The following is a 12,819-nucleotide window of genomic DNA, read 5'->3' as shown; positions in this document are numbered from 1 at the left end:
AGGATATGTCCCTTCTCGATGGTGCTTGGTTAACTAAGTCTTCTATTGTCCTGAGTTCCCTTGAAATGGACCAGTGAAGACTTTTTATTTCCACTTTATCTGTACATCCTTTGTAAAGTTGAAAACAACTACATTAAAGGTGGATTTTTTTTTTGAAGAAAGCAGTGTTGTGAAGCCTGAGGTGCTCTTTATTTTACATGACAGAGGTAGGTTGATAGGTCTCTTGGCATTTATGGTGGGGGAAGATAGGGGAGGGGTCAACCTGGGGACATCACCTGTACTCCTGTGGGAGACTTACATAATTGATCCGGAAGTGTCTACAAGCCCAGTCGTCCTGCTCTTCCTCTGAGATCATCTCCACAGTGATGTCCCCATAAGCTATGGGATCTTCCGTGAATGGCCAGTAATGGTCACATTTCACCTGGAGCGAGAAGAACATAGTTTCTGAAGACAGGCTAGGTAAGAAATTAAGTCTGTGCTCATTTAGGGAAAGCAGAGGTACTTGTTTCTGAAGAACCATATAGGATTATCATGAGGATGAAAACCAAAGCAAGCATGATAGTTTCTGCTACAGAGCAAGCTCTTCAGCAAGGACAGAGGCTGTTTTTCTGCAAAGCGGTAACAGCTGGGTTAGACACGCACCCTCCTTTTCTCATTGCACTGAGTGAGCATGACAATAATCTGAGACTTTTGTTGTAAGACCATCTTCCAGAAGTCATTTCTGGTTTCAGGCAGCGGCCCCTGGGTGGCGATATACTCTTGGGGCGAGTTGTATCCCTGAAAGAAAGTGACAAAGTTATCACTCAACCAGCACTGTCAACACCAGATGTCATTCCACACCATGGGGAAAATGGAAAGTTTACTGATGATAAAAGTGGCAAAGGATCACAGGCCTATGCAATGTTCTTCCTTTTCTCATCAAAGAGGCAATCAAAGAAACACACTCCTTAGGTCTGTGTAGTTTGAAGCATTGTTCTGTGGGAATCTGTAAAATCCCAGCCACACCTTTTTATGACAACAAACACTATCTTTATAGGTATTTTAAAGCACAGGTGCTCAGATTGGGAGACCTTTGAGTTTGGTTGCTGAAGCTGAAACTTAAACACAAGAAAGATGACCTACAGCACAATTATCTATTTCTTTTCACCGTCCTTTACAAAGAAATCTGAACATCCCCCCACCCCCTAGTCTTGATTCAGAGATGGAATAATGGAAACTGTTCTCAGAGATTCATTGCTGGGTGGGGAATGGCTCTTTTCAACTGTGTGACACATGCATACAGCCTTAGTTGGGCCATTGTTTGGATCAGAGCCTCCAGCACTTAGACACCTGATTTTTTTCTACTTACAGGAATATAGTTGGCATTGATGTAGTCTGCACCTTCCTCTTCATTCATGGAGACTAGTCTCACCCGGCTAAAGTCATCTACAAAGAAGGAGAAAAGGAAACAGTAAAAATCAGGATGGAAGGAAAATTTATTTGAATTTATTGCTTCTGTTCTTTAATAGACCCTCTCTACCCTATATGAAGTCAAATCAGTGAGTGATGGAGTGCAAGGTAATTCACAGTAATCTGGTATTCTAGGCCTTCTTCAATCTGAATTTCCTGTTTAAATGAGTACATAAATATCTCCCAACTGCTGTTTTCTCTACACCAGCTCTTCTGTCCTTGGAAGAATTATATCTTCAGGTTTTGGGGAGCTCATGCAGAATATTTACAGGAAACAAAATATGAGGGAAATTTTATGGAAAGCTCCAAGTACATAGCCTAAATACATGATCTCCATTTCAACCAGGGACATCCACAGAGATCAATACTTTTGGGAGATCTAGAGAAGAGAGAATCCATGGGCTTTTAAAAATATTTTAAATTTAAATTTAAGTTAAATTGATTTTGGGGGTGTGTAGAGGATCAAAGTCAAGACCTTGGACATGCTAAGTACACACTGTTCCACTGAGCTACAGCCCAGCCCTGATTATATATTTTTTTACTGTATACATTTAAGGTATACAACATGATGTTTGAGATTGCTATAGTTGAACAAATTAACACATCCATCACCTCACATATTTCCAAATTTAGCTGTCACTAAATATTTAATTATAGAGCCGTGTGTGTGTTTGTGTGTGTGTGTGTGTGTGTGTGAGATAAAAGTACCTTAAACTTGCTGTTTTATCAAATTTTCAGTGTCATACAATATAATCCTTGAGATGTACATTAGAATTCTAGATTTGTTCATCCTATGCAACTGTGGCTTTGTACCCTTCGAGCTGTATCTTGCCATCCCCTACCAATAATTTTAATCTCTGTTTTATGTATTTGAATTTGTTGCTTCTGTTCTTTTAATAGATTCGAGACATAAGTAAAATCACTCAACATTTTTCTTTCTGTGTCTCTCCAAAGACCATCCTTTCTATTGTAGCCTTTTTAAAAACATCAATAATTTCAGCTTATTATCTTTATTATTTTTCTTGAGTTCTACTTCTTACATTAGATGATTTGATCATTAAGTTTTAGTCTTTATTTTTTTCTGAAATGAAGAGTTAAGGTGATAAATGTACCTATGAGGACTGCGTTGGTGCATACCAATTGTTTTAACAAGTAAGGTTCCATTTTTAAGTGATTAAACATTTTCATGACAATTTCTTCTTTGACCCACAAGTTTATTTTAAATGTGTGTGTGTGTGTTTACACACATGTATGTTTGAAAACTAATAATAAAATTTGTTAGTGCAAAGGTAGGACTGATAATATTTATGTTTGGAAATTGTCACAATAAAAAGATTTTTAAAAAAATAAGCAAGTTTCTGAAGTGTCTAGTTGCATTAGTTTTAAAGTATTTTTATTATTGATTTCTAATTTAATTAAATTTGGGTGAATGTGATCTATCAGTGCATGGGCTTTTTTGTGGACGGATTTTAAGTGGAAAAAGTAAATTCTGAACTGTGTAGAGATGTGGGGTGCTATTGCTGTAACACTACTTAGTTTTATCAAGGATAAAGTTTTATCCAGGAAAGAGTTTTTTTTCTATAGCTTTTTCAGTCTCCCTGCTTTCCATTTTTCCATTCTTTCCCAGTTCACCTATAGCATAGCAGAAAGGATTGTTAAATCTATATTTGAATATGTTTAATTGTCCTGTAAGTACTGACATTAGTTTTTTTTATTTGAATGTTGCTTTTTATTACACAATGTTATACAACTGCTTAGCTTGCCAGAAGTTAGGAAGAGAAAGTCTTTATAACACCTTGCACTCCCTTTCCAATTGCTTTCTTCCATTATCAGTGAATTCTCATAAAGTACTTCATGAGACCAAAAATTATTTGATTTCTAATTTAGCTAAGTCTCCTTGATCTCCAAAGGGCCAAATGGTCTTTTTTTTTTTTTTTTTCTGTTCAGGTACAATTCATTTAAAAGCATAGTAATGAAATCTTTACTGATAGGATCTAATGACATCAAAGCAATTGTGACATCAGTGTAATCACAGAGATGACCTTGAGGTTCAGACCACAATTGGTATATATGGAGATTGGTGAAATGAATTAATCTGCAATAACAATCCTTTGACCTTTGAAGGATAGAATTATGATTGGCAGTTGATGGTCTTACATGGTAGGATGTTCGTGTAGCGGTTTTTACATCGGTTCAGTGGGAGATCTGCAGCAAAGTGTGGAATATCCAGTCCAATCAATTTCAACTCCTGTAAATGAGAGAGAATAGATTTGCGATTCCTGTACATAGTGTGGATTGGATGGGTCTGTTGTTCACATTGGTTTACTGTTTACATTGGATAATGATTTACTCCCAGTATGTAATAGAATTATCACCCACCCTTGACCTTATGATGCTGCAGCAGCTCTGTTTGGAGGCAGTAGCTCTTCTCCACTCCACTGTTGTCAACTAGTTTTGGCCAGTGGACTTAGAAAGAATTCATGTCCAATCAGAAGTTTTCAATGAATTTGCTCAGCTTTGTTTGCCCTTTTCTGCCATCTGCTGTGAAAAGTCATGCCCAGGGAAGCTGCTAGTCCCAGGATGAGTAGACACATGGGACAGACCTGACTCTGACCCACAGCAGAACTGAAGCAGAACTGCCCCAGCTGAACCACATGCATAGGAGTGGGAAAAACAAATGTCGTAGGCCACTGAGATTCTGAGGTTGTTTCTTCTATTGCATGATTGCATAAGAACTGTCTAATACACAAATACCTTGAGCAGTTTATTGGTAATTTAGAAAAGCAATATCTATGTACATAACACATAAGGTGTGGATAATTTGAAAACAGAAATGCTTTTCAGGTTTTCAGAGGAACAGGGTAACTAAAATTCATGAACTTACAAAAATAGTTCCTGAAGCATAGAGAACAATCTCCATGTTACAAAGCTTAGGATTAGTAGTTACTAAATGTATGGCTACAGACTCTCAAAAGTAAAGATAAATCAGTGGTGTACAGGTGAACCTATTCGTGAAAGAAAAAATATCTAAATAACTGCATGTAACAGAACTCTTACAAATCCCATTTTCAGAGGATACACTGGTATGACAATTTTTATATAAACACATAACTGATTTCAAAAAGGTTATTTTACTGGAAAAAGGGGTTCTAGGTTGCTATGTCATGTGTATTATAGGAAATAAGGTGATTATGTTCCAGGATTTCCTGGGGGTATGTTCACGCTGTGGTCTACGTAAACTGAGCTTGCTGGAGTTGTGCAGTACACAACCAATGCAGCAAATCTGGTTACATTATTCCATGAAGTTTAGAGAAATATTAGCAAACAGCATAGATAACCATCTATATATGGGACTGCTTATAGAGTATGCATCTTTCTATAAGATGATGAGTGAGGTAGTACAAGAAACCACTCTATAAATTTTATTTACATTTATAGGATATTAATATTGTTCATAAGTTTTACTCTTTAAATTTCTCCCAATTATTGCTTTAAGGAGTCATAAGCTAGAGGCATACTTCTTGGAGAGAAGAATTTTGGAGTCTTCAAAAGGCTTTTGAAAAATTTTGGAGAAATTTGATGATATTCTGAGAGAGTGTACATGTATATCTCTTTTGTGCCCTTTGTGTCTTGATCCAAGTGTTCTTTGAAAAACATGCTTTAAGAAATCAAGTTTTTGGTCTTCTGTTGCTTTCACATGGAAGAAGGACATTAACAACTTGCCTTGTGCTTCATGACATATTTTGAAGGGTTGCAGCTTGCAGTCAACATGGATATATCAACCTAAATGGCCTACATTTCTCTTTCCCTCTGATTCCTTATCGCTTTGGCTTTTCAAGATAACAAAATCTCAGACATTTTGGTGTAAGTTGACATCATCTGTCTCTCTTTTTATTTCCTTTCTTTCTTCCTTCTTTCCTCCCTCACACTCTCTTTCTTTCTTTCTGTGTGGTACTAGAGATTGAACCCAGGGATACTTCATCATTGATCTAAACCCTCAGACTTTTTTATTTTGAGACAGGGTCTCACTAAGTTTCTGAGGCTGACCTCAAACTTGTGATCCTCTTCCCTCAGCCTCCCAAGTCACTGGGATTTCAGGCATGCACCACTGTACCTGGCTTGAGATCATTCTTAAAAACAAATTGTCAAGTTTGATCTTCAACTCACAAAATTAGAATTTTTTTCTATGTCAGAGAAAACCCTTGGCTGACATAGAAAGGCTGACTATATTGTCCTGTAGGAAACATTTTTTTTTTTTTTTTTTTTTTTTTTAGCAAACTTGAGCCAGATCAGTGTTATTTTAAGTCACTTCCTTTTGGTTGCTATAAGCTTATTCAAATGATGCTTTCATTGCTTAAAATATGTTTAAATATCTACCTTTTATAGAAAGTGTCTTTACAGATAATTTGTCAAATATTCTCACTTATTTTGATGTATATACTGTGTATTATTGGGGAGGTAGTTTTGATTAGCATCAGTTTAATTATCTGTAAATAAACTAATAATCTCTCCATACTTCACTGGTTTATAGTGACTGTCAAATAGAATAAACTCAACCAATATTAATGCAGTGCTCTTGATAATGATTGTGAAATGCTTCTGCTATAGTCTTTGTTTGTTTTGCTTTGTCCGGTTCTATAATTTCTCCCTCCTTTGCCATTTGTGCTAACAGACCAACAACTCTCCCCCTTCTGTTCCTCTGCTTCGGGGACAGACTGATAAGCCACAGGAAAAGACCTCAGATACCAGAGAAACTGTGGAAACAGATTGAGGCTGAGAGTTGGCACACATATGGAAGCTGACTAACTGATAGAACTTTAATTGTGTGTTGCCTCCTCCCTGTAAATGCCCTCAGTTGATAAGAGAGGCTTAATTGGCTGAACACTCGAAATGCAAATTGCCAAAGTTGGACTGCAGCAAAGCAGGAGCTGCATGTATACGCAAATGCTTTGAGTCTTTGTAATTTAGCCTGTCACTAAGTGGAAAATCAAATACTAAGTTTCTGGTTCAGTAGCTTTGCAGTTATTTTCTTTCCAACCATATGGAAACACCAGAGACTTAAAGCTTCATAAAGGCCAAGTATGGAGGTGATGGCCTGAACCCAACATAAATCTTTTTGAATTTCTTTTTGCCAATTTTGTTTCTAATATAATCTATCATTTTTTTTTTCTAGGCAATGTAGTTATCTGAATTGGGTTGAATGATGATCCCCAAAATGTTATGTCCATATTCTAAACCTCAGAACCTGGGAATATGACATTATTTGGAGGAAGGGTCTTTGCTGGTGTAAGCCATTAAGAATCACTCGGTGAGAAGAAGGCATGGAGATATGGAGGCAGATTGGAATGAGGCAGCCTCCAGCCAAGGCATTCCTGGAGCCACCAGAAGCTGGAAGAGGCAAAGAAATATTTCTGCCTAGAGCCTTCAGAGGGAGTGTCATCCTATTGACACCTTGGTTTGGTTGTGGTAATTTGCTATGGTAGCCCTAGAAACTAGGGAGTGCCAGAGACTGAGAAGTCCAAACCAAGGATGGCAAGGTAGGATTCACTCTGAGACTTCTTCTCTTGGCTTGTAGGCAGCCTCCAGGAGGGCTGCACCTTCCTGACCTCAACTAACCCTAAGGACCTCCAAAGGTCCCGTCTTCAAGTACTGTCACACTGGAGTTAGGGATTCAGCATATGAACTCTGGGAGAGCACAGGCATTCAGCCCCATAACCTGCATTATGATCATCTGAGAATAGAACAAACTGTATTCTAGTCTTGGAGTTTGTAATAATGTCAGCAAGTGACAATTCTTGGTGCTTACTTTGGGATAAGTTGGACATGAGAGTCAGATGAGCTAGATTACTGGACCACTTTTTCATAGGGTCAGAATAAGTATGGAGAAACAGAAGAGGTTCTGTCTATAGAAGTTAAAATGGTCCAAGGCATTGGACAACATCTGGTTATTTTCAGGTAAATGCAAAGGAGAAGAAAGCATTTAGAGCAAGCTATCTCATGAAGTATTATATTAGTTCCTGGGCCTGCGTAACAAAGTTCCAAAAACTGGTTGGCTAATAACAAAGGAAATTTCTTGTGTTGAAGTTCTGGAGCACAGAAGTCTGAAACCAAGGTGTTGCGGGAACATATATGCCCTCTGACACCTGTAGTGGGAATCCCTTCTTGCCCTTTTTCTGGCTCCTGATGGTTTCTAGCAATCTCGGGTCTTCCTTGACTTGCAGCTACACATTCCAGTCCCGGCCTTTGTCAAGGGATTTGCTCTGTCTCTGTGTCTTCCCATGGCTATCTTTCTACAAGTCTACCAGTCAAGGAGCTCCAGGGGCACAGCTGGTGAGCACAGTACTTATAAGGATACCAGTCATACTAGATTGAGAGCCCACCCTGTCTAGTATGAGCACATCTTAACAAAGTGCATGTGTAACAATCCTATTTCCAATAAGGTCACACTATTAGATATGAGAGGTTAGGGCTTCAACATATCTTTGGTAGGGACACAGTTCAACTCCTAACAGGTATCCTAAAGACAGAGTAGGGTGTAGTTATGATGGGAATCTGAGATGGGTAATGGATGATGAGATAAGAAGGAATCAGTCTCAGGAGATTCTAGAAATACTTAAGCTGGTCTCTGGGCTCTTGTATATGATTTAGGGCTAACATTTCAGTCAAAGCACATGTTATTAGTAGAGGCCCTTGGAAATAGACCAAAATTTAGGAAGGAAGGAGCAAGAGAGAGAAAAACACAGGTCTAGAAGATCAGTTGGAATAAGAATGTTGGAGAGGGCCTGCTGAGGTGCCTTTTTATGTTTTTCTTTGTGGTGCTGGGGATGGAACCTAAGTCCTCATATATGCTAGGGCAAGTGCTTATCACGAAGCTAGACTGAAACACAAGTAAAAACAGTTGCAAATGAGGCTACCATCAGAAATCAAAGAGCATCTCTTGTGAATTGGCTGGCAATATGAAGCTTTATTTTTTATCTTTGCAGCCATATTTCAGAACAAAGGTGATGAGGACTTTTACTAGCATCCTGGCCAACCACAAAGCCCAGAAATTAGAAGCAGAACAAGCAACATGTGGTGTGCGCTGAGGGCTCTCACTCGTCAGGCTCTGAAGTCTGATTCTTCAAAACCTTTCTCATATGAAACAATAGAAATGAGGAGCTTGATTTTAATGCCTTGGTCCCAAGTCTCTTTAAGAAAAGATGTATATTTTTGTCAGAAAGATAATCAATCTTTTCAGTAGTTCCAAAATCAGATGCAGAGTGAAAAAGGGATTTATTCAGTGAACTCAAATTAGCAACATATACAGCTTCATGTATGACTTATAGCTGTATTGATAATATATGTAAATCCAGACATTAGTTTCAATTTGCATAATGCTTATAAATGATGCAGTTTCCCAGTGTGAGGGTGATCCTTCAGTGTCAGGATCAAAGTGACTACAAGTAGTATAAGCATTCAGGTACGCAGAACAAATAACTGTTCAACCACTAAATGGACCTGATTCAGCCATCTTAATACCCGCTTGGGTCCCCAGTAAGGGCTGGAAACATTTTTTTTTCCCCTTAAACCTCAATGGCTATTAGTGTATATCAGGAAAATTTGAGGGTTTCCATGTAAAAGGTCTGGCGTACACCCAGAAATCAGGCATAGGAGCACAAGGCTTCTTTGAAACTAGCTGACACTGAACCTAAAGATGTGGTGGGTGGGGTGAAGTTGAAAGTTGGCAATGCCTGGAGGCTGTCACCTCGAAAAGGAAGTAAGACCAGTGGGCCACTACTTGAGCAAATGTTGGTCTAAAACATAGAGTCTAAGTCTGTGATTTAAAAGGCTCCTAGAGAGTGAATTGTATTTTCCCACTGGAACATGCATGCATGCACAGAATTGGCACCAAATAAGTTACATATATGATTGGTAATGTTCTAAGAATAAAGATAAATTTAAAATCTTCATAATAAATAAAAATCCTAAATACTTCTTCAAATCATGGATGATGGTTAATTCTATGTGTGATTTTGGCTTGACTACAGTACCCAGTTCTTTGGTCAAACACTGGTCTAGAAGTTGCTATGAAGGTATTTTTAAAATGTGATGAACATTTAAGTAAAGCAAATAAAAATAAATTGGCTGGGTCTTATCCAATCAGTTGAATACATGAAAAGAAAAGACAGGTCCCCTACAGAGGAGCAAATTCTAACTCTTTATAGCCTTCAGACTTAAGAGTACAACTTCACCTCTTCTCTGGGTCTCTAACCTGATAGCTGGCTCTCCAGATTTCAGACTTGCTCAATTGTATAAGCCAATTCCTTAAGACAAATCTCTTTCTTCATATACATTTCATTGGCTATTTATGCAACCTGTTGGATTCCTGGAGAACCCTGAGTAATACACGTGGGTTGTAAAGCTCGGTTGAATCCTTGTTCCACATTTAGTCCAACATTTCTCAGTGGAATACTGTTGGACTGGAACAATTATTTGTTGTTGTACTCACTGAAGAACATTTAACATCCTTGTCCTTCTCCTCTTAAATACTATTAGTACCCACTCCCAAGCCTCGATAAAGACCCAAACCAACTCCCATACATTCCCAAACTCTCTCTGGGGGGACTGACTGGTACTTAACTAGTTGAGAGCCATTGATCTAGTTCAACCTGCCCATTTTATAGCTGAAGAAACTGAGGTTTTGAGAAAGTGTGACTTTTTTTCAATAGTAATTACTGGCAAATGGTAGTGCGTTGGATTCCCATTTTACTACATTCCTAACATACATGTAAACCCTAAATGTGTTATTTTACATATCAAATGTATAAAAGCCCTTAGCATATGATAAATTGTACATTTAGCACATAAAATTTATGACACTTTACTTATTTAAAAATTTCTTTCATTGGTGTATTATATTTATATAGAATAGTGGGATTCATTGTTGATATATTTATATATGCACATGGTATGATAATATAATGTGGTCAATTTCATTCCTGTGCTTTACATATTTTTATGGCATTAACTCTAATTTGCAAATCACTTATTGTTTGCCTTCCCAGTGCCCTCTCTACTTGGGATCAATACCCTCCTTTCTTAACTAATTCAGATACATTAGCTCCTCCATTCAAAATTCCTTGGTTTTCCAGTAAGAGTTTATGGGATTCTACCCTCCTTGGCTGCAGTTGGTCTGAGTGGGCACCATGATCCAGGTGGGTCCATCAAAATTCTTCTCTGTTAATTTGCAAACTAGAAATGAGAGGATCAATGGTTCTTTTGGGAAATTATGAAAACAAGAGGATGGTGAATGCTCAGGTGTCATTGGTGGCCTTATTTTCCACTATGAAAAAGAAGTTGGCTATCAGAAATGAAAACACAAATAGAGGGTTTACTGGGGGCTAGCCTATAGTTTCTGACATTGCTGGGACTGGGATGCTCCCATATACTCCTGTATGGTTTAGCTACTCAACACTTCTTTTGATTATATGAGATACCATAATGACTTTTGAACAAATCCCCCTTTCCTTTGGTTAAATTATGTTTAAATTATGTTTTTGTCACTCACAACTAAAACAATATTTCCTTCTTACTAGACAATGACTTCCTGCATTTAAAAAAATAACAATGCAATTCAGAAACACATTAATAGTTACATGTGGGTTTGATGTCATTAACTGTGAGTTCCCAGCAGAGGTAATGATATAAGTTTTGCCATCAACGAATTTAATCTCAAAGGAATTAGGAGAACATGGGAAGGTGGGAAGTGTAGCTACATCATCATTTTCCTTACCATTATCAGAAGTATCCAATTATTTCTTTTTGCAGCATTTCAGCTTCTTGTTTTCTTAGAAAAATTCTTCTTTTATTGATAGATTTTTCTGAAATGCTGTCCTCAATTTAGGTCTCTGATTCAAATTGAATTTTAGTTCTTTGTGATTTAACATTTGTATAGCATCTATAATTTGTTCAGCACCTTCAGGCGATGAATAACTGAGCAGGCTCTGTGTGGAATCTCTCACAACACAGGTGGCCATTAGGGGCTTATATTTGATAGTATGTAAAATTCTTCTCATCCCCAAATTCCCTGTAAGAATATTTACATCAGGACTATTGCTGCTTTTTATAGACTAAAGCTATCCTTGACAAATGAAGGGAAAGAATAAATGAATACAAAGAATAAAGCAAAAGCAACTGCTTTTGCAGGAAAAGTACTTGGGCTTTAAAAAAAAAAGCTACTGAATTTAGAAATGTCACTTTATCTTTCCCTTCATCCTGAATCATTGACCACTTCAGACATGCTATGGAACCCTGAAGAATAATTGGCTGTTATGAGCTGTGAGATAATGTAGAAAGAATAAGCAAGGACCAACTATTCTTCCCACTTACTCATTTCCATCTATTCTGATACATAGTCTTATAGACTCAAAGAAATACGTGTGCTTAAAAAAAGAGAAGAGGTGTTGGTAATTTTTTCTTTTTTAAATGAATCATGTTACTCTCTGTCCCCAATTTTTCCAAGGAAAGAAATTAAAATTGCACAAAGATGCGTTAAGTAGCATGCCAGTAATCCTAGGGCTATGAGAGCTCACTCCAGTCTGTTATGCAAATGAAGTTAGTTTCTTCCACCAGACACCCTCACTGTGGCCCAAGCTGCATGAGAAGCACACTCAAAATTGCCTGGTTGTCAATGATCATTTCTCCTGTACCCGTATTTGCTCATCTTAGAACCTGCATCTATTCTCTCTTTCTTTTCAATTGTGCTGTTCAAGCTCTGGCCTATTGGTCAAGGGTTGAAGACCTTTGACTGAGATAGCAGCTGAGGCCAAGATCACCACAGGGCAGGCATTGCCCATTGAGCAGGGCAGTGGCCCCAACACAAATCCCACACTTCCCAGTCCCACTCATTCTAGAAGGTCCAGGATGCTTTACCCAACTCACCTCGAATTGGAGAGAAAATTTATAGTCAGAGTCTTTGGCCATATCCTTGATGTAGGAATCAAAGTCATCCAACTGAACCGGGCTTTGTGAAACACAAAAAAATGTTTATAAGTATTAAATACTGTTTTAAAACCACACTTCTTAAACATGCATACTCTCCTTGAAGAAAATAAAAGTTTTACTTCTCCAAAGTTAATACTCATTTGTATTTTAATTTTTGGCGCAAGTTAACAGTTTCTAATACATTATAATTCAAAAGAGGGGCATATGTATCAAACTTCCCTGAAATAGAAGTTTCTAGATTTATACTTTGCTATTACTCTAGCAATAAAATATTTTTATATATGCCTACTCATATATACCTGTCTACATGCACATGTGTTGTTTTTAGAAAGTTCTAGAATATGGGAAAGAACAAAGGATTAGATTTCAAAGACCTGTTTGAGCTAT

At 37.7% G+C, this 12,819-nt stretch overlaps 1 protein-coding gene across 1 annotated transcript in view; it reads right to left on the bottom strand.

Annotated features, from left to right (window-relative positions):
* Ptpro (protein tyrosine phosphatase receptor type O) overlaps positions 1–12,819 on the bottom strand; it is a 108,972-nt gene that overhangs the window by 13,396 nt on the left and 82,757 nt on the right. The window contains exons 19-23 of the mRNA XM_076855342.1: positions 12,370–12,451; positions 3,607–3,697; positions 1,349–1,425; positions 643–777; positions 299–421 (exon numbers count right to left, since the gene is read on the bottom strand). Of these exons, the coding sequence (XP_076711457.1) occupies positions 299–421; positions 643–777; positions 1,349–1,425; positions 3,607–3,697; positions 12,370–12,451 (508 nt within the window). The remainder of the gene's footprint in view (positions 1–298; positions 422–642; positions 778–1,348; positions 1,426–3,606; positions 3,698–12,369; positions 12,452–12,819) is intronic.

Source organism: Callospermophilus lateralis, chromosome 4 (assembly GCF_048772815.1).
Source record: "Callospermophilus lateralis isolate mCalLat2 chromosome 4, mCalLat2.hap1, whole genome shotgun sequence".
Lineage (NCBI taxonomy): Eukaryota > Metazoa > Chordata > Mammalia > Rodentia > Sciuridae > Callospermophilus > Callospermophilus lateralis.
Note: the sequence above shows the minus strand (reverse complement) of the source record. Positions and strands in the feature narration are given on the sequence as shown.